The 23387-nt window shown below is 52.1% G+C and overlaps 1 protein-coding gene across 1 annotated transcript in view; it reads left to right on the top strand.

Annotated features, from left to right (window-relative positions):
* Positions 1–23021, top strand: part of VPS8 (VPS8 subunit of CORVET complex) — a 1704823-nt gene extending 1681802 nt beyond the window's left edge. The window contains exon 46 of the mRNA XM_086955430.1: positions 22653–23021. Within this exon, the coding sequence (XP_086811556.1) occupies positions 22653–22802 (150 nt within the window). The 3' untranslated portion in view covers positions 22803–23021. The remainder of the gene's footprint in view (positions 1–22652) is intronic.
* The last annotated feature ends 366 nt before the right edge of the window (positions 23022–23387 follow it).

Here is a 23387-nt window from a genome sequence, read left to right on the forward strand (position 1 = left end):
AGGCTCATCAATGGCCAGTTGGAGGCAGGCTCTGCCTTCAACTCGTCCACTGGCAATCTATCACGTCTGACAGGTGGCTTCTGCAAACAGTCTGAAGGGGCTACTACTTCCCGTTCAAGACTATCCCTCCCTCCATGTCACCTTCTTACAATCGCATGATGGAGGATCTTTTGGCACTCCTCCACCAGGCAGTATTGGTTCTCTTGGCCAATGGAGCTGTAGAGAGGGTCCCTGTACCAGAAGTAGGTTGTGGTTGTTATTTCTCGCTAATTTCTGGTACCCAACCAAGAAATACAAAGGCCTGCACCTTATCTTAGACCTCTGGGCGTTCAACTTCTTCCTCTGGAAGGAGAAGTTCAAAATGCTCCCCCTAGCCCATGTTCTGTCTGCACTCTACCCGGGAGACTGGCCGGTAGTGTTGGACTTGCAGGATGCTTATTTTCATATCCCCGTCTTGCCGGCCCACAGACGTTACCTTTGTTTCACGTTAGGCCTCGAGCACTTTCTGTTCACCATGCTCCCCTTTGGCCTTACTAGTGCTCATCGGGTGTTCACATGGGTTATGGCGGTGGTCGCAGCTCATCTGCACAGATCAGGGAATACTGTCTTCTCTTATCTCGATGAGTGGCTGTTGAAGGCAGGCTCGCCCCAGGCATTAGTTTCCCGCATCCAGACTATGGCAGACCTCCTGCATTCACTGGGGTTCTCTATAAACGTGCTGAAGTCACACCTCCCTCCTTCTCAGATGCTCCCTTTCATCGGGGCAGTACACAGTGCAGTTTAAGCCTTTTCCTCCCGAGCAGCGAGTCTGGGATATTTGGGCTATGATATTGATATTTCAGCCTCTATCCCGGATTTAGGTGAGAATGACTCTGAGGCTGTTGGGTCTCATGGCCTCCTGGATCCTGCTGGTGAATTAAGCTAGATGGCATATGCGGGCTCTGCAGTGGGACCCGAAGTTCCACTGGGTGCAGAATCAGGGTAATCTTTCAGACTACGTACAGATGTCAGAGGGAACTGTGCACCAACTGCAGCGGTGGCTCACAAACTAAGATTGGGTCTGAGGCAGATCCATCTCCCTCCCCCAACCAGATCTGACAGTGGTGACGGGTGCGTCACTTATGGGACGGGGCCACCTGGGAGAGGTGGAGATCAGAGGCACCTAGTCTCTGGCAGAATCTGGCATCCATATCAACCTTTTGGAGCTCTGGAAGATCAGACTGGCATTGAAAGCATTCCTTCACTCTCTCAAGGGGAAAGTGGTGCAGGTGTTTGCCGACAACACCACCGCCAAGTGATACTGCAACAAACGGTGCTGGTGGTGTTGTGGACCCTTTGTCAAGAAGCTCTCCACCTCTGGACATAGCTGGAACATCAGGACATGACCCTGGTGGTTCAACACCTGGCGGGCTCCCTGAATGTCCAGGGCAGACAAACTCAACTGTAGGTGGCTAGTCGATCACAAATGGCGTCTCCATCTGGAGGTGGTGCAAGGTCTCTTTCAGCTGTCGGGAGAGCCTTGGTTAGATCTGTTTGCCTCCGAAGAGAACACGCAATGTCAGCAGTTGGGTGCATTTGAGTTTCCAGAGCGGCACTCGCTCAGCTACGCTTTTCGATGCAAGTGGAACTTTAGCCTAATGTACGCCTTTCCGCCTGTACCACTTCTACCCAGAGTGCTCAAGAACATCAAGAGCGACCGAGCTCAAGTCATTCTTGTAGCTCTGAACGGGGCACAAAGAGTATGGAACCCTACCTTCTGAGCATGGCCATCGATCCTTCAATCAGACTGCCCCTTCGGGAGGATCTTTTGTCGCAGCAGCAGGGTAGAATTCTTTACCCGAACCTGTCTATTTTCCACCTGGAGTAGAGATTGAGCTGCGACAATTGCCAGCTTTCGACCTTCCTGCTAAGTCTGGGATGTTATCTTGGCAGCCAGACGTCCCTCCACGAAGATGGTATACGCCTGTAGATGGAACAAATTTATGGCATGGTGCACAGCAAAGTCTGTTAACTCCCTCTCTGCTCCTCTGTCTGAGGTCCTTTTGTATATTCTTTCCTTGGCCCAGCAGGGATCTGCTTTGGGCACTCTTAAAGGATACCTTGCAACCATCTCTGCTTTTCTTCTGCTGCCAGATCAGCATTCTTCATTCAAATCTCCAATTGTTAACAGATTCTTTAAGGGCCTTACTCATCTGTTCCCCTAATCTCCTTTCGAAATGCCCCAATGGGACTCAAATCTGGTTCTAACTTTTCTTATGTGTGCTCCCTTCGAGCCTCTTCATAACTGTCCTCTCAGGTTGCTGACTCTCCAAACTGCCTTCCTTGTTGCTATCACCTCTGCTGCAGGCTTTATCTTCTAAGCCCCGTTTTCTATTTGTCTATCTGGTTAAAGTGGTGCCTTGGACCAATCCTTCATTCCTTTCTAATGTGGTCTCACCTTTTCATATGGGACAATCTATCACTCTGCCCACCTTTTGTCCACCACTGCATCCTTCCACGGAGGAGGAGAGACTCCACCGCAAAGACCTAAAGCGTACTCTGTCTTTTTATCTTGATTGCACAAAAGACTTCCAGTTGGATGATCAACTCTTCGTTGTCTGTGGGTTCCAAGAAAGGTCGAGCTGTTCAAAAACGGACCATCTCCCTATGGGTTGTCCTTTGCATCAAAATATGCTATGCTTTGGTGAAGAAGGACCCCCCTGTGGGATTGCGTGCTCATTCCACCTGAGCAACAGTAGCAACCATGACATTAGCACGTGGAGTTCCTGTCTTTGACATCTGTCAGGCAGCAACGTGGGCATCCTTGCACACATTTAATAGACACTACTGCATTGACAGCCAAGTCTAGAGGGATGGGTACTTTATCCGTTCGGTCCTCCAGGACTTTCTGGTATGATCTTGGGTCTCAGACCCCCTTCCGGGGATGGTATTGATGGGGTATTTATTCTAAAGTAAGGAATCTACAACTAACTGTCTCTGTAAGACTTACCTTCGGTTGCAATTTATCTGGTAGAGACATATGTCAGTTGTAGATTTCTTACTGCCTCACCTATTCTGAACTGATTTCTAGGGATAGGGGCCCTAGTTTTGACACACCTTTGGTCAGTGTCTTTCGTGGCTCTGTGCTTCTATCATGGAAAGTTGTGTTAAGAACTGACGTCCGTGTGCTCAGGCAGCATGTATGTAGGACCCGCGACGTCATCCTGTCGCCCACGACAGACGCGGAGCTGACCAGCGCCACCTAATGACTCGCAGAGGTATTGCTGAAATAAAAATCTCCGAATCCAGACTGACCCCTGGGGGAAATTCTATGATAAGGAGTTTACAACTAACATATGTCTCTAGCAGATACATTGTTAACACTGGTAACAAGATATCGCCCAAGTCTTATTTAAAATGTAAGTGCAAGGAGCTGCAGGCTGGTTCCTGACATGTATTATTTGACTCCATTGAAATTCGTCTCTTTCAGAAATGCATTCTATATCTGAAAGAAACACGTAGTGATAGATTCCTTACCTTAGAATTACCCTCAGGCATCAGATTGGACCCGGAAAGTTTTACGTCAGCAGTACCCCTGCGCGTCGGTAGGCGCCGTCGTGCAGCTCCGCGTGCGTCTTTGGCACCTTTGGAGCTATTTAGATGTGCCCACGTGCGCTGACGTCAGTTCTTTCTTTTTCCGCGCCAGCAAGAGCAGATCTGGGAAGAGCAAGTACCCCAGTCACTTTTTGACTGCGTTTTTTTTAGGCCTTTTACCTCATCTTTTCGAGTCGATCGACTCCTGGTGTCGTAGGGATGCCCAGGTTCAAGAACTGTGGAGACTGTCATCGCATGATGTTGGTGATGGACCCATACCGTGTGTGTCTCTAATGCCTGGGGCTCGACTATGACCACAAGTCGTGCCCCAACTGCCGGACCATGGCACCGAACACTTTGCGGGAGCGGTTCCGAAAGTTGCTTTAAGTCCGGCAGTCGGCTCTGTGCGGCTTGAGGTCCCGGTCCCTTGGGAGGTCGAGTGACCGGTTGCCGAGTCGTCACCATCATTCTTCTGGATCTAAATCTTTGCACTCTGGGTCAGGTAAGTCAAAGCATTCCAAAAAGAAGTCGCTCTTTGACTTCCCCTTGGGAGACGCGGCTGAGGGTGCGGGCGGTCCCACCCTCACGACTCCGGCGGAGCCTGCGACGTCGCCCCCAGTCTACCCCTCCTTCCCAGGTATGGAAGCGACGCCTGCTGTGGTGCAAGAGTTTCTTGCTGCCATGGCCCGACTCTTTGGGACATCAGGTCCAGACGGTGCACCAGCTGGCCAAACTGGGTGTCCTGCTTTGACATCTCCGGCGGCTCCAGCCCCGTTGTTGACGGCGGCTCTGGCGCTGCAGGCCCCCCAAGGAACTGGGATCGGATCCTGATCGACCCCCGTTGACCTAGTGACACCTCCACCGGTGCCGATCTCCCCGGCACTGCTCCCGACGTCGCCCGCTCTTCGGGACAACGTCGTCCCCAGAATCTGATAGAGACTACTATCCACAGATTCCTTAACGTAGAATTATCCCCTGGCGTGAGAGTGGATCCGGAAAACTTTTGCCACAGCATCTCTGTGCGCCGGGGGCAGTACCACGTGACTCCACCATGACGTCGTCCGTGGGCTAGACGTCAGCGAGGTCACATAAGCCCCACCCCGGTGCGCTGACGTCAGTTTCCTTCTTTTCCACACTGCAACGCAGAACCGGATTGTGTTCCCTTGCCTGTTTTCAGGCCTTCTTTTAACGCTTTTGCGTTGAGGATCAGTGTGCAAATGCCTTCAGGTTTCAAGACGTGTACTACGTATACACGTCCGATGTCTGCAACGGACCCTCACCCTATTTGTATGTGGTGTTTTGGAGAGCACCATGATTCAACGGACTGCGACACTTGTCAGCATCTGAAGCCAACGTCCCGGCGGGAGCGTTGGATGAAATTGCTTTCAGCTCGCTTGTCCAGATCAGTCTTGTCACCGCGTCCGTCTTCTATCTCGGAAGTGTGCAGAAACCTCTGTTTCCGGCTGCGACATCGTCCTTCACCAAGGCCCCATGGGCGTCGCTCGCCCACAGGTAAGTCTTACAGCTTGTCACCGAGGCCTGTTCCTCGTTCTACAGAGCACACGGGTTCCTCTCGGGACGTGCACCCTCTCCAGTCGCCACCCTATCTGCCGTTTCCTGTTGTCAGGGTGACTAGGGTCCAAGTGGAGGCCTATGCTACAGTTCTGCAGGCTTCTTTGGTCCCCCCTCCTCTTCCTGAGACTTCTGCGGATCCCTTGCCATGTGCAGGACTTCCATGGCGTTACCGGCGGATTAGACCCTGGCACCGACTGGTTCGGCTTCAGGTTTTGGGGGTGTAGCGTCGTCGAGTAGCGGCCCTACGGGATTCTCCTCTCCAACCCACGCTGTCCCTGCCTCGCCGCAAATCCCCACGGGGGTCCCTGTGATGTTGCAGGAGGTCGTCGGGACTCACGGTTCGTCCCTGAGTCCCCCTCGGTCCTCTGGGCAGGTGGCTGCTTTACCGGAGGCCGACTGCGCCGTGGGTGGTGGCCGGGGCGCCTCCCTGGGTCCCTCTCAATCCTGTACTCAGGTGGCTGCCTTAGCCGCTCAGGCTCCGACCCCGCTCCCTTCTCCTAGGACAAACGTGGTAATGGAGGTCGACTCGGCGCCCCTGATGGCCACTCCGGCGCCGGTCGAAGACGCACCGCTGCCTATGGCGGACTCCACGGTGCCGTTCCGTCATTGGGTCGTCGACTCCTCTCCGGAGGTTCCTTCCTCTCCAGAGGTTTGTCACCTACTTGTCTCCTCTTCACCGGAGACTGGACGCCACGTTGTTGCTTTTTCCCCAGCATCTTCCAGGGAGGGCTCTACGCCGTCTCCGCGGGCACAGCCCCCGGACCCTCTCTTCCGCAACTCGCTGTTGGTTGCCCCCAATGCTTCTCTGCCTTCTCCGGAGACCCTTCAGGCCCCCACTCGTCAGTGGAGCATCTATCCTACAGGGGCTGGCCGTTTCTTCCTCCAGCTGGACTCTGGGATGGGCGGCTTAGTTTACAGCCTTTGCCCACGGAGGAGTTGCTCTCCCCCCCGCGACGCCCTACGGAGGCGAGTGTAGCCTTTGTCCGGGCCATTTCCACAGCAGCTGGCATTTAGCAAATGGACAACCCAGTCACCCCATTCCCTACGGACCATTTGTTGGAAGTTCTCCACCAGGGCTCTGGTGGAAAGGAGCTGCTTCTTCCATTTGAAGCTTTGCTCAACAACTCTCTTCTGGGGGCGTCCTGCCATGGGAGATCCGGTGCCTCAGCTGCTCCTCCACCTCCACCGTCCTGCTCCGCACGACCCAGTCTGCCTTTATTTCCACCCTTCTACCCAGGGCCCTCTTCTGCAGACTGCTTTTCCTTCCTTACCTTCAGTGCTGCTCCCTCCATGCCTAGAGGCTCGGTGGTTCGCTCCACTAGTGCTGCCTTGGGAGCACTTAACACAGTTTGTGTGTTGCCTAGGGCTACCTACGGGCTATGGGATTTCGTGGAGTCCTTTCTGTCTTATTCCTCACATGAAGGTGTCTGCGCTGATCTATGGCACCATATGCTGGATGGCCGGGAGTAAGCTGCATTTATTCTCCATTCGGCTTTGGATATTTCTGATTCTCTCTGCCGTGTTATGGCAAGTTCTGTGGCTCTCCACTGCCATGCTTGGTTGCGGGATGGCGTTTTCCGGAGAATATTAGGGAGCGTCTGTTTGACATGCCTTTTGATGGGGTTCTTTTGTTTAACACCCATGCAGACTCCGCCATTCAACATCTCCTTGCGGGGCTCCGTCCTCCTCCCCCTCCGTAAGCTTTGATTTGTCGGCCCTCAGGTGCTTTAAGGGAGGCATGTATCCCACCTTTTTCTTTGAGCCTGGTGTTTTGGTTTCTGTGTGGCTTGAAATGCCTTCGGGATCCTTAAGTTGGCCCTTCTGTGCTGTTGGCTGCTGCTACAGCCCTTTGGTTTTTGTGGTGTGGTTCTTGGCTGTTGGTGAAGCCGTATAGGTCCTCAGGTTGGGCCATCTGTGTATTTTTGGCTGATTGGTGAGCCGTCTGTGGTACTACCCGCAGGTCATTTATGATCTTGCCCTCTGCTGCTGGGTTTTTTCCCTAAGAGGTGTTCCCATGTTTTGTTTTGGGACGTGTCATACCCAAAGTGGGGAACTTGTAGCTATTGTGTAGCTCTGTCCTAAGCTGGGAGGGTGTGGACACCTTTTTTGGGTTCCTTGCCTTTCCTGTCGTCACTGTATACCGCTTGGTGCGGTCTCTTGTCTTAGCACCGTGGTATTTCCGCCTCCTTGTCTGGCGTTTCGGCCTGTCTTCTGCCTTGTGTTCCAGGGGGGCTAGGATACTCCTAGTATTCTCCTGTGTTCTGGTTGACGGCTTTAGGTCCGTCCTACGTATTCTTCTCTTTCTCTTCTGCATGGTCCCACTTCTTTCGTGGGTCGGGTTGGGTCTCTGGAACAGCCCTTCTCTGGTGCTTGTTCTGGGGTTCCCTGGCCTCTGCCTTTGTCTTGCGCTTAGCTTATTCTGGGTGCACTGCTTCATGGTATTTATCAGCTGCCGGCTGCGCAAGCCTGGTCGTTATGGTCCGCCTCCGTGGGCTTTGGCGTGTGCCCTTGTTCTCCTGCCCCTTGTTCTACTGGAGCTTGAGCGACTGTGTCTTTCTTATCATGCCTGCACTTCTTGGCTGTGGGGGCGTTCCTGCATTGTCCGCTGCCTCGGGCCGATGCTAGTTTAGCTGTCCCCTTCGCTGCGTGAGTTTTCTATTGCGGTGGGCTCTGCCTCCGTTTCCACCTCTTCTCCTTGGAGTTTTGGGTAGTTCTTTTCTTCCTTGGTACATATCTGGCACTGTCTGTCCCTCTGGGGTTTTCTGGCAGCTGTCCCTTGTACTTCAGGGAGGCTTGGGGTATCCTGGACTTCAATTCGCTTTGTTCTTGCTTACTTCTGCTTGGTGGGGGCTGGGCCCCCCTTCCTGTCCCCGTGACACATCCGCTGTTGGGGCCCTGTGTTTCTTCCAATCTGGGGAGGTTCTCTCGCAGGCCCTCCTCCCCTTTGGGTATGGCTAGGGTATCTATTCTACGTTAAGGACTCTACGGCTTGTAGTCTCTATCGAATGTACAAATGACATGCCTTTGGTAGCGATGTATCTGGTAGAGACAATTCTAGCTGCAGATTCTTTCACCGGCCTCCCTTCCTTCCCAGTCTGGACTATGAGACTGAAGTTCGGCAACCACTGTCGATAGAATGAGGTGAGGCAGACTTGCTTCTGGGTCTTGGGGACGGGAGTGTCTAGAATAGTCTGGATTCTGTCAGACGTGAGCTTCCTCCCTTCCTTTGATAAGAGGTGTCCTAGATACGTGTCTTGGGGTTTGCAAAACTGCAATTTCTTTCTGGAAACTTTGTGGCCATTCTCTGCAAGGAAGTGTAAGAGCTGGATGGTGGCAGTGACTGCTAGTGGAGTGGTGTCTGCTGCTAAAAGGATATCGTCTACATACTGTATCAACGCCACCCCGTCTGGTAACTGAACTTCATCTAACTGTCTCTTGAGCGCCAGGATGTAGATGCTCGGGCTCTTGGTGTACCCCTGCGGTGCTGGACAAAATCTATACGAGCGGCATCTTAGGGTAAATCCAAAGAGATAGAGGCTGTCTTGGTGAATGGGTATGGAGAAGAAGGTGTTCTTGAGGTCAATTACGGTGAACGTGGTGGCAGTGGACGGGATTAGATTCAGGATGGTGGTGATGTCAGAGACTACAGGGTACTGTGGCACAACTATTTTTTTGATCTCTCGTAGGTCAATGATGAAGCGGTATGCTTTCCCATCTCCCTCTCCTTTTCTCTTAATGATCGGTAAGATCGGACTCTTATAGACATTACTCACTACCTCCATTACTACTCCTGCTTCTACCAGTGACTGTATTATTTTGTTCAATGCTTTCTCGCCCTCTGGTGATATCTTGTACTGGGGTACTTTCGGTAAGGTTGCGTCCTGTCGTATTGTCACATGCACTGGGTCTATCCTCATTCGTCCTACGTCTGAATCAGCCTTGGCCCACAAGTGCGATGGCAAAGTGTCCAGTAGGGACACGTTTGCTTCGGTAATGGGGTACATGTGTTGGGATGGGTGAGGTCTTAGGTGGTGGTGGTTGTCATATAAGATGACTCGGACTCCGTCAGGCGAGCATCTGATGGTCGCTCGAAAATGCTTCATCAGATCGAGACCCATAATGGCGTCTGGGGTATTGGAGGAGAGGAGAAATGTTGTGTCGCTGATATTTTCTCCAAGGTCAAAGGGGAGTGGTTTGGACAAGGGGTTAGTGGAGGGCGTACCATCAAATCCTATTGATGTCACGTGTGAGCCAGACAAGGGTGCCCTTGGAATCAGTCGCTTAGATAATGCACTACGTGTTGCACCCGTGTCTACCAGAAATGGTGATTTCGTGCCCAGGACCTTTGCGGTAACATAAGGGCCTTGCTGGTCAACATAGAGCTCAACTGGATCCCTCCCTTGCCCTAGGCAGTCCTATGCGAAGTCGTACGTGTTGTCGTAGTCAGATTGTTGGTACTAATTCTGTCGGGGACGGTCAAATGCATTTACTCTACCGGGTCTCTCTTCACTAGCGTCGTTTGTGTACCCTCTCCCACGTCCTCTACCTCTCGGTCCATTTGTCAATTCTCTCGCCCCTTTTTCCTTATTCATTCCTAACAGGATCGGGCATTGGGATTTCCAGTGTCCGTACGCTCTACAAAATGCACACTGATCCTCTCCTAAGTTCCGACGTCCAGCGTAGGGTGTGGAAACATTTTTTCAGGGTGGTGGTGTTCGAGGGATACTTTGCTGATATCCTCCCTTGTACTGTTCTATCCCTATGTTCACCCCTTGTAACTGTGCTATCATAACTAGTTCTTTTAAATCGTTCTTTTTCTTTTCGGTGGCCCTATCGTTTTCGTTTTTCTGGTGTTCATAGTACTGGGCCATCTGGAGGATGGCCGCTGGTTTAGTGGCTGCCCAACTGCTTTCGCTGGTCTGTAGCTTCTGCGATACCTCTGGTAACAGACCCTTAACATAGTTCTGTACGAACAAGTGATGTCCGGTCGCAGTGGACATGTCTTGTCCACTATAATTGGAGAACACTGTTTCGAACCGGGAGAAGTATTCTGAGACATCTTCCTGGGGTTTCTGACGGCAAGCGGTTACTACACACGGGTCTACACACAGGTCTACACACAGGTCTACACACGGATCGACACTAGTTGATCTTGCTGGACCTTCCCCGACATCAATCTTAATGATGATGCTTCCGGCGCCAGCCGTGCCCCCAGTTGGTGCCGACCTCATCCTCGTCCCCAAAGTGGACACGGAGCTGGACTGACGTCAGTTCCGACACCTGAAGGGGCTTTTGTCCCTGTGTTCACTCCTGGTGTTCATTTTGGGCCAGCAGGTGAGGAAGAGGGCTGGGAGGGGCCACTGCACCCTTTAACTGACCAGCTTGAGGAACCGGACTGGAAAAGGGACCTGGGTCTGGAAACTTCCCCTGACACTTTCCTGCTTTCTCCACCTACCGTGGATACGGAGGAGGGAGCTTCCAATGCTGTGGTGGTGAGTAGAACAGCTGAGGTCCGTGGCTTTGAGCTCCCTACAGTGGCAATCAGGGCTAACCTCCTAACAGAGGTGCGTCAGCCTGAAGCTTTCTTTTCTGACCCCTTTTGCCGTTCAATGAAGCCCTCACAGACGTTCTTCTGGGCACTTAGTCCAAGCTCAGCACACGGGCTACTGTGGATAGGACGACTGCCCGCAGTCACCACCCGCTCCTGGCAACCCAGCCTTCCTGACCAAAACACCCCTCCCTTGAGAGCCTGGTAGTCCAAGCCTCTTCATCAAAAGGCACATTCCCTTCTGCTCCCACAGATAGGGAATACAAGAAGCTGAAAATGTTCTCTTCCTCTAGCTTGGCATTAGGGTCGATAATTACTGCATGCCTCTAGGCCGCTACTTCCATACTATTGGCTTTTGACCCCAACAGGGCACAGAGACTGTCCTGTTGGTAGTAGTTGAAGAAGCCAGAAAAATTCTGGATGTCGGCGGCTCCGCTGCAATTGTTCTCCTAAACCTTAGGGCGGACTTCTACACGGCAACCATCAACTACTTATTTCAAGACTTAGAGAGGTAGGAGTGACAGGAACTGCACTTAAGTGGCTAGAGTCCTTCTTGGATGACAGATCATTTCAAGTATCTGAAAGCATGCCTCTTAGATGTCGGGTTCCTCAGGGTTCGTCCCTGAGCCCCACGCTTTTTAACGTTTACATGAGCCCGCTGGCCGAGATGGTTAAGCCCGTTGGCATTCAGATTGTTACTTATACTGACAACACTCAGCTGATTGTCTCTCTAAGCCAATTTGATAAAGCGGAAACCAATCTGGCCGCCTGGATGTAAGGCTCATATTTGAAACTCAATGGGGCGAAAACCGAGCTGATGTTCCTGTGTAAAGCCTCCCCCTTGAATACCAGCTCTCTCTGGCCTAGGTGTCTGGGCGTAATGCCTCCTCCTAAAGATCAGATCAAACACCTTGGTGTTTGGCTGGCCCACAATCTAATTTTTAAGGAGCAAGCACGGAAGGTGGCAGGTACCTGTTATGGAATCTTGAAGATGATCAGGAAAATGCTTCCCCTGCTGCATTTCAATGCTATGAGATTGTTGATTCAAGCTTTGATCCTTTCGCAACTTGACTACGCCAACGTTCTTTATCAAGGATCTCCGTGCTCAACGATTAAAAAATTGCAGACTGTACAAAACTGTGCAGCACGCCTCCTCATGCAGGCCCCTAATCGGGAATCTGCAAGGCCGTCTATCACCACCCTTCGTTGGCTTCCGGTCGCAGAAAGAGTTCAGTTTAAAGCACTGTGTATCGTCCATAAGACAATGTCTTTCAAGGGTCCACTGATTCTCCGGTCTAACATCTCTTCCTACTGTCCCAATAGGTCCCTGCGTTCCGGGAATAAGTATCTGGCAGTTGTTCCCAGGATAAAAAGGTCCCGGAGTGGTGGATGCCTGTTCTCCTACAATGCAGCAAAATTATGGAACCAGCTACCTGATCAAATCAGTCTTGAGGATAACCACTTGCCTTTTCGAAAACTTCTTAAAACCTTTCTGTTTCCTTGAAGACTAGCTGTAGTTCTTTTGATGACTCTGCTCTTAGGGCTGGCAGGAATTCTGGTAACCATGTTCTACAGAAATGCAAGTTCATTCATTCATTCACTATCTGGGGTACGATCGTGCAGGTACTGCCTCAGTGCCCGGAGGAGGCCCGGGCCGTTCTCGCTCAAGCAGTGGCAGACTGGAAAGACGCAGCCAAATTCACCATACGACGTGGACTGGATACAACCGCCTCACTGGGCAGAACGATCACCACATCAGTAACTGTCAGACACTATGCCCGATTGAGGACTTCTGGCTCCTCAGGTGGTTCCAAGTCTTCTTTGATGGAAATGCCCTTTGATGGCACTTGCCTGTTTGGCGACAAGGCAGACTCAGCGCTTCAGGAGCTACGGCCAGATCCTTGGGCCTCACGGCTACTTCACGTCCATCTCAATCCGACTTTTGTCCCTTTCGTGGCTACTAAGGGGTTCCCTGGCCTCTGCCTTTGTCTTGCGCTTAGCTTATTCTGGGTGCACTGCTTCATGGTATTTATCAGCTGCCGGCTGCACAAGCCTGGTCGTTATGGTCCGCCTCCGTGGGCTTTGGCGTGTGCCCTTGTTCTCCTGCCCCTTGTTCTACTGGAGCTTGAGCGACTGTGTCTTTCTTATCATGCCTGCACTTCTTGGCTGTGGGGGCGTTCCTGCATTGTCCGCTGCCTCGGGCCGATGCTGGTTTAGCTGTCCCCTTCGCTGCGTGAGTTTTCTATTGCGGTGGGCTCTGCCTCCGTTTCCACCTCTTCTCCTTGGAGTTTTGGTTAGTTCTTTTCTTCCTTGGTACATCTCTGGCGCTGTCTGTCCCTCTGGGGTTTTCTGGCAGCTGTCCCTTGTACCTCAGGGAAGCTTGGGGTATCCTGGACTTCACTTCGCTTTGTTCTTGCTTACTTCTGCTTGGTGGGGGCAGGGCCGCCCTTCCTGTCCCTGTGACACATCTGCTGTTGGGGCCCTGTGTTTCTTCCAATCTGGGGAGGTTCTCTCGCAGGCCCTCCTCCCCTTTGGGTATGGCTAGGGTATCTATTCTACGTTAAGGACTCTACGGCTTGTAGTCTCTATCAAATGTACAAGTTACATGCCTTTGGTAGCGATGTATCTGGTAGAGACAATTCTAGCTGCAGATTCTTTCACGGGCCTCCCTTTCTTCCCAGTCTGCGAGGACCTTCAGCTTGGTTTTCTGCACTCTCCTCCCTCTGGGTGGCTTGTCTTCTGCGAGTGTCCTCTTCACTTTCTCCCTGGCGGGAATCTTCCTTCTCTTCAATGCTTGCTGGTACTTGGACGGTTGGTTCATGTGTACTTCTACACCCCTGCACCCTGGTTTTTCTAGTGTGGGGACCTACTCTTTCTCTTCCATTTTTTTTTTAATTGCTTGGGGTTTCGGACTCCTCTGCAGTCCTCTGAGTTGGGGTCTCTTGGCTGTACCTCAGCCTTTAGCTCCTTCCAGGGGATACGACCCTCCTTGATGGTGTTGTTCTGGGGTAATTTGTTGTGACTCATCTGTTCCGGACTTGTTGCCCTCCACTGTTGTGGATTGTGTTTGCAGACTTCTTCGTCTGCTTTGACGTTTTCTCACATGTTTTTCTGCTTCCAGGGAGGTTATCGCCTTAGCTTTGCAAGGTTGCTTCTCAGAGCGGTGCTCTGCTCTTTCCCCGTTATGGCTTTCAGTACCACAGTGCATGGCATTTTTTCAACTAGTGCTGTTCCTCACCTTTTGCTTACTCCCTTTTCTGTTTCAATGCTTTTTCGCACACTGTTCCCATACTCTCACAGTTTTGTTTGTGATGGCTCTGCGTTGTGGCGCGGAAAAGTTCTCAGAAGAAAACTGATGTCAGCGCGTCGGGGTGGGGCTTATGTGACCTCACTGACATCACGCCCGCGGATGACGTCAGAGTGGAGTCACGTGGTACCGCCCCCGGCGCGCAGAGATGCTGCGGCAAAAGTTTTCCAGATCTTGTCTCATGCCTGGGGATAATTCTACATTAAGGAATCTGCGGCTAGAATCATCTCTACAAGATACATCGTTACTATTGGTAAGTAACTTGTACTTCAGCCCGGACACGGTGCCGGATCGATGTCGCCCAGCCCTGATACCGACAGGCCCTTTTGTGCCCCATGTCCCTCCTCCTTATTTTGAGCCTGTTCCACAGACTTCGGAGGAAGGGGATGACTGGGAGGGGTCTGAGGACCCTCTGGCACAGGACTGTGCTTATGATCAGGACTAGGCAGAGGATTTGGGGGAGGCCTTTGGTCTTGACACCTCACCTGACCTTGGCATGCTGTCTCCTCCCACCATGGCTACGGAGGAGGGAGCCAGTTACACAGTGGTGTTGCGTAGGGTGGCTGAGGCTCTCCGACTCGAACTCCCTACAGTGGCCGCCAGGACTAACCTCTTGAGAGAAGTGCTCCAACTGGCAGCTACTTCTTCCCCTTGCTGACCTTTAATGAAGCACTATCTGCTGTTCTTTTGGGCACCTGGTCCAGGCCCAACTTAGGGGCTCCTGTGGGTAGGACCATGGTCCCATGCCATCGCCCGCCGACCCCCTCTTCCTTACCCAACACCTCACCCCAGAGAGCTTGGTTGTCCAGGCATCTACATCCCAAAGCGCGTTCCCTACCGCACCTCCGGATAGGGAATCCAAGGAGCTGGATCAGTTTGGTAAGAAACTGTTTTCATCTGCCAGCTTAGGGCTGCGGTCGGTGAACACTGCATGCCTTTTGGGCCGTCATACCCACTGTCTGGGGCACGGTTGCACAGGTGCTGCCTAACTGTCCGGAGGAGGCCCAGGTAGTTATTTCCCAGGCGATTGCGGGCGGGAGAGACGCAGCAAAGTTTACCATACATTGTGGACTGGACCCCGCCGACTTACTGGGTAGGTTGATTTCCACGACGGTGGCGATTCGGCACCACGCCTGGTTGAGGACAACTGGCTTCTCAGGGGATGTCCAGAACACTCTGATGGCCCTGCCCTTTGATGGCATTCGCCTTTTTGACCATAAGGCAGATAGTGCGTTGGAGCGTTTCAAGGACTCCCGGCCTACAGCCAAGTCTTTGGGCTGGTCGGACATTCGGCCTCCTCCGCCTTCTGCTTTTCGTTCCTTTCGTGGCCATGGAAGGTGTGCCCCACAGCGTTCACAGAACCATAAACCACAGCAGCAGCAACAACCTCAGCGTGGTTGCGGACGTGGGAACCGACAAGGCGGTTCAGGCGGCCAGCGGACGGCCAGTTCATCTCCATCCCTGCAGCATCTACTTCCAAGCCTTCCGAGTCCGACCTTTACGGCCCATCAGACGCCAGTGGGTGGACGAATACGCCATCATCTCCTTCTCTGGCGCAGCATCACTTCGGACAGGTGGGTGCTGCAAATTGTCCGAAAAGGCTAATCCCTCCTCTTCGAGACAACCCCTCCTGCCATGCCACCTCAGTACCACCGCATGTCAGGGGATCACTTGGCACTTCTCCAGCAGGAAGTTGCGGCTCTCATGGCCAAGGGGGCCATTGAGCGCATTCTGACGCCAGAAGTAGGTCGTGGTTGTTAAGTATGGGCGAAATTTGAGAATACGCGTTCCGCGAATTCGCGCGAAAATCGAATTCACAATCTGCAAAATCCACGAATTTGTGCGAAATTGTGGATTTTTGTTTTTTTGCGTGTTCGCCGGGGTTTTTTGCGTGTTCGCGGGCCGCTTGCATGGCAAAGTTACCCATGCGGTCGTGTATGGGCACAGCACCCTCTGGTTCATCACTGCCACCCTCTGGTTCACCACTGCCACCCTCTGGTTCACCACTGCCACCCTCTGGTTCACCCCTGTCACCCTCTGGTTCACCCCTGTCACCCTCTGGTTCACCCCTGCCACCCTCTGGTTCACCCCTGCCACCCTCTGGTTCACCCCTGCCACCCTCTGGTTCACCACTGCCACCCTCTGGTTCACCACTGCCACCCTCTGGTTCACCCCTGCCACCCTCTGGTTTATCACTGCCACCCTCTGGTTCATCACAGCACCCTCTGGTTCACCCCTGCCACCCTCTGGTTCACCCCTGCCACCCTCTGGTTCACCCCTGCCACCCTCTGGTTCACCCCACCCCTGCCACCCTCTGGTTCACCCCTGCCACCCTCTGGTTCACCCCTGCCACCCTCTGGTTCACCCCTGCCACCCTCTGGTTCACCCCTGCCACCCTCTGGTTCACCACTGCCACCCTCTGGTTCATCACAGCACCCTCTGGTTCACCCCTGCCACCCTCTGGTTCAGCACTGTCATCCTCTGGTTCACCACTGCCGCCCTCTGGTTCACGACTGCCACCCTCTGGTTCATCACAGTACCTCTGGTTCACCACTGCCACCCTCTGGTTAACCACCGTCACCCTCTGGTTCAGCACTGCCACCCTCTGGTTCAGCACTGCCACCCTCTGGTTCACCACTGCCACCCTCTGGTTCACCACTGCCACCCTCTGGTTCACCACTGCCACCCTCTGGTTCACCCTTGCCACCCTCTGGTTCATCACTGCTACCATCTGGTTCACCCCTGCCACCCTCTGGTTCACCCCTGCCACCCTCTGTTTCACCCCTGCCACCCTGTTTCACCCCTGCCACCCTCTGGTTCAGCACTGCCACCCTCTGTTTCACCCCTGCCACCCTCTGGTTCATCACTGTCACCCTCTGGTTCATCACTGCCACCTTCTGGTTCACCACTGCCACCCTCTACTGATACCTTTTGTGACGCCGCGGCAGCACAAAAGATGCGCCATGGTGCTGGGTTTTAACAATGTGACGATTTTGAGAGATGCGTCACGTTGCAAAGCCCTGCGCCATCAGGAGGCGTTCTGGCGCAGGGGTGGGATTTCCTGCGCAGGAACGCCTCCTAAAAGTGAAATCAGTCACTTTTAGGCCAATGCTACATCAAACCCTGCGCCTGCTTGAACCAGGCGCAAGGCTTGATGCAGCATTGGGGAGATAGGGCCCCCCAGAGCATTGCAAGCGCGATGCAGCTACAGCAATGCGCTGCTTTTACGGCACAGATGCGTGACGCATCTGTGCCGTTTTTGCCATATGGTGCGCCGCATTGTAAATGCGGCGCACCATGGGTGGCGGAGCTGCGGCGCACAATAACTGGCGCATCCCTGGGGATGCACCAGTTATTGTAAATCTGCCCCTATACATTTAGCCAATGAGGGACCACTTACTGACTAGACAGTAGAAAGTACTCCAGTTGAGTAGAGGTATTGCACAAAAAGGTGGCATCTTCGTGAACAAACACGCAGGGCGGGATTCATTCTGCCCCCTGTTAGACTCGTTTTTTGTGCCCTTCTGCCCTCTGTTAGGCTCGTTTTTCCCTTGTTTTTCTGCCCTTCTGCCCCCTGTTAGACTCGTTTTTTGTGCCTTTCTGCCCTCTGCATCACCACATCATCACTCAGCGCTACCCCAGCATCACTCAGCACCACCACATTATCACTCAGCACCACCACATTATCACTCAGCACCACCACAGCACCACTCAGCAGCACCACTCAGTGCCACCACAGCATCACTCGGCACCACCACAGCATCACTCAGCACTGCCACATTATCACTCAGCACCACCACAGCATCACTCAGCACCACCACAGCATCACTCAGCACCACCACAGCACCAATCAGCGTCACCACAGCACCACCACAGCATCACTCAGCACCACCACAGCATCACTCAGCACCACCACAGCATCACTCAGCACCACCACAGCACCAATCAGCGTCACCACAGCACCACCACAGCATCACTCAGCACCACCACAGCATCACTCAGCACCACCACAGCATCACTCCACAGCACCACTCAGCACCACCCCAGCATCACTCAGCACCATCCCAGTATCACTCAGCACCACTCAGCATCACCACTCAGCACCACTCAGTGCCACCCCAGCATCAATCTGCACAACAATTCAACAACAACTGGTTCAAATATGTTCTCTCAATGTTTCAAACTTTATTACAAATGTCACAAAAATATGTTAATATTTCACTTCTGTTCTTGGATTTTCGTCACAATAAAATACACTGAACATATTCTTCACAAAAGTTATTTACAAAAGTTTAAGCTATTGCCATTATAAAGTAAAATCACTTTTATTTAAGTATTCATTATTTAAAAAAATTAAAAGCCTTTGTAATATCAATACAGCTAAGTCACGTAAATGCAAAACATGTTGCATTACAAATGCTATAGGTGTGACACTTGCGAAAGTTATAACTATTGGCATTGTAAATGACAAAGCTATTAATTTAGCTATTTTCAAAACCAACACATAAATTTAGAAAATTGTCATTTACAAGACCAATAGCTCAAACTTTCCTAATGCGAGACCTATTGCATTGCAAATGCTTGTTTTTATATCTGTCAGTGCTTCCTGTTGAGGTTTAATTTTCGTAACAGGCGCCTCATTGCCTACTTGTATCTATTCTCTGACCCTGCTTCAAGGGTCAGAGCAGGGTCAGAGAATAGTTGCAAGTAGGCAACGAGGCGCCAGGAAGCACTTACAGGCTTACAGATGCAGGTGCCCAAGTTGAAGTTAATTTCTTTGTAACCCTTCTGTAAAAGGTTACAAAAAGTTAGCTTCAACTTTTGCACCTGCTGCTGTAACCCTGTAAGTGCTTGGCTGAAAATTCGTCCCCACTGATTCGCAGATTTTACCGCGATTTCGAGAGATTCGCGGATTGCGAAATCGGGGAATTCCGCGAGCGCAACGAATTTTCAGCCCATGCTTAGTTGTTATTCCCACTACTTTCTGGTTCCAAAGAAGAACAAGGGCCTGCGTCCTATCTTAGACCTTCGGAACGTCAATCACTTCCTCCGGAAGGAGAGGTTCAAGATTTTCACACTTGCTCAGGTCTTGTCTGCCCTAGACCCTGGAGACTGGATGGTAGTGTTGGACTTGCAGGACGCTTATTTTCACATCCACGTCCTGCCCGCCCATAGGCGTTACCTGCGGTTCACGGTAGGCCACGAGCACTTTCAGTTTACCGTGCTCCACTTCGGCCTTACCAGCGCCCCACGGGTGTTCACGAAAGTGATGACGGTGATCGCAGCTCATCTGCGCAGGTTAGGGGTTTCAGTCTTCCCCTACCTCGACGACTGGTTGTTGAAGGCGGGCTCGACCCAGACAGTCGCCAGCCACCTCCAGACTACGGCTGACCTCCTGCACCTGCTGGGGTTCTTCATCAATGTGACGAAGTCACACCTGTGTCGAAGTCACACCTGTGTCCCTCTCAGAAGCTCCTCTTCATCGGAGCGGTTCTAGACTTGGCGCAGTTTCGGGTTTATCCTCCCGAACAGCAGGTTGGGTATATTCAGGCTCTGATTCCGATCTTTCAGCCTTTATCCCGAGTCTCTGTCAGGGTGACTCTGTGGCATCTGGGGCTGATGGCCTCCTGCATCCTTTTGGTGCACCACACCCGGTGGCGGATGCAGGCTCTGCAGTGGGACATGAAGTTTCAGTGGGCCCAGCATCAGGGCAACTTGTCCGACCATGTCTTGATCTCGGAGGGCACTGCAAGACAGTTGCAGTGGTGGCTCACGGACCGCGATTGGGTCAGCGGCAGATCCCTACCCCTACCCCAACCGGAGCACGTGGTTGTGACGGACGCGTCCCTCCAGGGCTGGGGGGGCCACATGGGAGAGGCGGAGATCAGAGGCCTCTGGTCTCCGGCGGAGTCCCAGCTCCACATCAACCTTCTGGATCTGCGGGCGATCCGTCTTGCACTGAAGGCATTCCTTCCCTCTGTCCGGGGGAATGTAGTGCAGGTGTTCACGGACAACACCACCGCCATGTGGTACTGAAACAAGCAGGGCGGGGTCGGGTCGTGGACCCTATGCCAAGAGGCTCTGCGCCTCTGGCTGGAACATCAGGGCGTGACCCTGGTGGTACAACACCCGGCAGGTTAACTGAATGCCAGGGCGGACGAACTCAGCCGTCGGTGCATGATGGATCACGAATGGCGTCTGAACTCGGACATGCCGCAAGGCCTCTTTCAGCAGTAGGGAGAGCCTTGGTTAGATCTATTCACCACAGAAGAGAACGCGCAATGTCATCAGTTCTGCACGATGGAATTTCCAAGGCAGCACTCGCTCGGAGACGCTTTTCGTCGCGATTGGAGTTGCGGTCTGTTGTACGCCTTTCCGCCTATACCACTTCTGCCCAGAGTGCTGAAGAAGATCAGGCGCGACCAGGCCCAGGTTATCCCTGTGGCTCCGGACTGGGCACTAAGATATTGGTATCCAGAGCTACTCAGCATGTCTGTCGATCCCCCGATTCGTCTGCCTCTTCAGGAGGACCTTCTGTCGCAGCAGCAGGGGACGGTCCTCCACCCGAACCTGTCCAGTCTCCACCTCCACGCTTGGAGATTGAGCGGCGACAGTTGAGGCCATTTGACTTGCCTCCTGAAGTTTGTACGGTGATTCTGGCAGCCAGGCGTCCCACCACAAAGTCTGTATAAGCCTGCAGGTGGAATAGATTTGTGGCATGGTACACAGCAAAGGCTGTGGATCCACTCTCTGCCCCGCTTTCTGAGGTTCCCCTCTTCCTTCTTTCTCTTGCCCAGAAGGGCTCTGCTCTGGGCACTATCAAGGGCTACCTTTTTGCCCTTTCCGCCTTCTTAAGGCTACCTTATCAGCCTTCTTTGTTCAAGTCCCCGATTGTTAACAGATTCTTAAAGAGCATCACTCATATGTTCCCTCCTGTTCCTTTCGTGATGCGCCAGTGGGACTTGAACCTGGTTCTAACTTACCTGATGTGCGCTCCCTTTGAGCTGCTTCATAACTGTCCTCTCCGTCTTCTTACGCTTAAGACTGCTTTCCTGGTTGCCATCACCTCTGCCAGGAGAGTGAGTGAGCCCCAGGCTCTTTCCTCTAAACCTCCTTTCCTTTCTGTCCTTTCTGTCCATCCGGACAAGGTTGTATTGCGGACAAAACCCTCTTTCCCGTCCAAGGTAGTCACAGCCTTCCACATCTGGCTGTCTATCACCTTGCCCCCCTTCTTTCCGCCTCCCCATCCCTCGAAAGAGGAAGAGAGGTTCCACCGCCTGGACCCAAAACGTGCGCTCTCTTACTATCTGGATCGCACACGCCAGTTCCGGGTGAATGACCAACTCTTTGTTGGTTACGTGGGCGCTAAGAAAGGACGGGCGGTACACAAGTGGACCATCTCTCGGTGGATCGTGTTGTGCATCCAGGCGTGCTACTCTTAGGCTAAAAAGAAACTTCCTATTGGACTGATGGCCCATTTCACTCGGGCCACGGCGACTACTACTGCCCTGGGCCGAGTAGTCCCCTTTCAGGACATTTGTCAGGCAGCTACGTGAGCCTCGTTGCACACGTTCGCAAGACACTACTGCCTGGACAGCCAAGTGCGGAGTGGATGGCTTCTTTGGCCTTCCGTCCTCCAGGACTTTCTGGTGTGATTATTGGTTCGCAGACCCACCACCGGGGTTGGTATTGCTGGGGTATCTATTCTAAGATAAGGAATCTATCACTAAAGTGTCTCTTTCAAATGCACAAGTTACTACTTGTGTAACGATATATCTGTAAGAGACATTAGTTAGTGATAGATTCCTTACCGACTCACCCATCCTCCCTGTTCTGAGAACGGATATCTACGGTTAAGGTCATCCCCTTTCAGGGCCCTAGTTTCATGGCCCCAGTGTTGGTTTTTATCATGGCTCTGAGTTTCTGGCGTGGAAAAGCTGTGTTTAAGAACTGACGTCAGCGCGCGGAGGCGGCGTCTAAGTACTCCGATGACATCATCACGGTGCCGACGACGGATGCGGAGCCGCGGACGACGCCTACCGACGCGCATGGGTACTGCTACGCAAAACAATTCCGGATCCTGTCTGACGCCTGGGGATATTCTAAGGTAAGGAATCTATCACTAACTAATGTCTCTTACAAATATAGCGTTACACAAGTAATAACTTGTGCTTCAGAGCTTCATGAAAGACAAGAGTCCAAGGATTTTGAGGTACTTTATTGCTCGTTGCGGATACTTCCTGCCAAATTAAATTGTTCAGTGTTACAATTTTAGCAGCACGCGTATCGTGTAGGTATTTAACCCCTTGCATGCTGGTGACGGCTCCTGTCCGTCATGGCACACAGTGCTCGTGTGCTGATGACGGCTGGGAGCCGTCACGCCCGCGAGCGGAATGTGCCGCACAGGAGCGGAATTCCGACCGCAGGCAAGGGGTTAAGAGTGCAAGCCTTCTGTGCCCCCGCACACTATTTTGTCAACGTGACTCCCATGGGCATGGTTTACATTTCAAAGCGGTGCATGGACAGATTTGTAAAATGCTGAATTGCATACCCTGTTAGCAGCATTTATGAAAATGACAGATTGTTATTTTGTCACGAAAGCTGAAGGGTGTAAATAAGTGTGTCTCCTTTTGTCTCTGTGCTTTGCAGCTGGCTCTGCTGACCGAGCTGTCCCGGACACGCAGCAACGAGAAACAAGGACCTCTGAACATCTCGCAGAGCGGCTCGTCTACCAGCAGTGTCTTCCAAAATGAAAACTTCCAGCTTCACCTCATTCCACCGCCAGTTATTGAAGACTGAACGAACGAACTGCCATCTGCAGGGAGTCCCGTCTTCTAATGCACTGCCATTTGCAACGTTGTTTCTTTACTGATGCAAATGTGTTTATACTGTCTTCTTTAGAGCGCACTTAGTGTCAACACATTGTGAAAGTGAATGAATTACAGTAATTGTAACATTTTATGACTGCTGCTTTCACTGCTCTCTTAAGGTGATGCAATAAATGGTATGTGTATAATGTATCGGCTCTGTGCATGCTACTCTGTCCCCAGCCTCTGGTCTCCTTCGGTAATTGCACCATCATTAATGGCCAAATAATGTCACTTTTTTTTCTAGTACAATAATAACATTGACGTGAAAAAATCAATTATTTTGACATTTTATGTTTGACTAAGCGCACCTGTGCCTGTTGCAAAGTTATGAAACTGCATTTCCCATTTGTAAACATTGAGATGGACTAGTGTTCAACTCGGCCCAGTGGTTGATTGGAACTGTAAGTACACTTGGAAGGAAAAATAAATATACCTCTAATCTTTTGACTAAAGTGGTGACTTTTTTTTATTTGAAAATAAAATATAGGTATAGGGAGTCACGGAGCATTCATGA

The sequence above is a fragment of the Lissotriton vulgaris genome, chromosome 2_1 (assembly GCF_964263255.1).
Source record: "Lissotriton vulgaris chromosome 2_1, aLisVul1.2, whole genome shotgun sequence".
Taxonomy (NCBI): Eukaryota; Metazoa; Chordata; class Amphibia; order Caudata; family Salamandridae; genus Lissotriton; species Lissotriton vulgaris.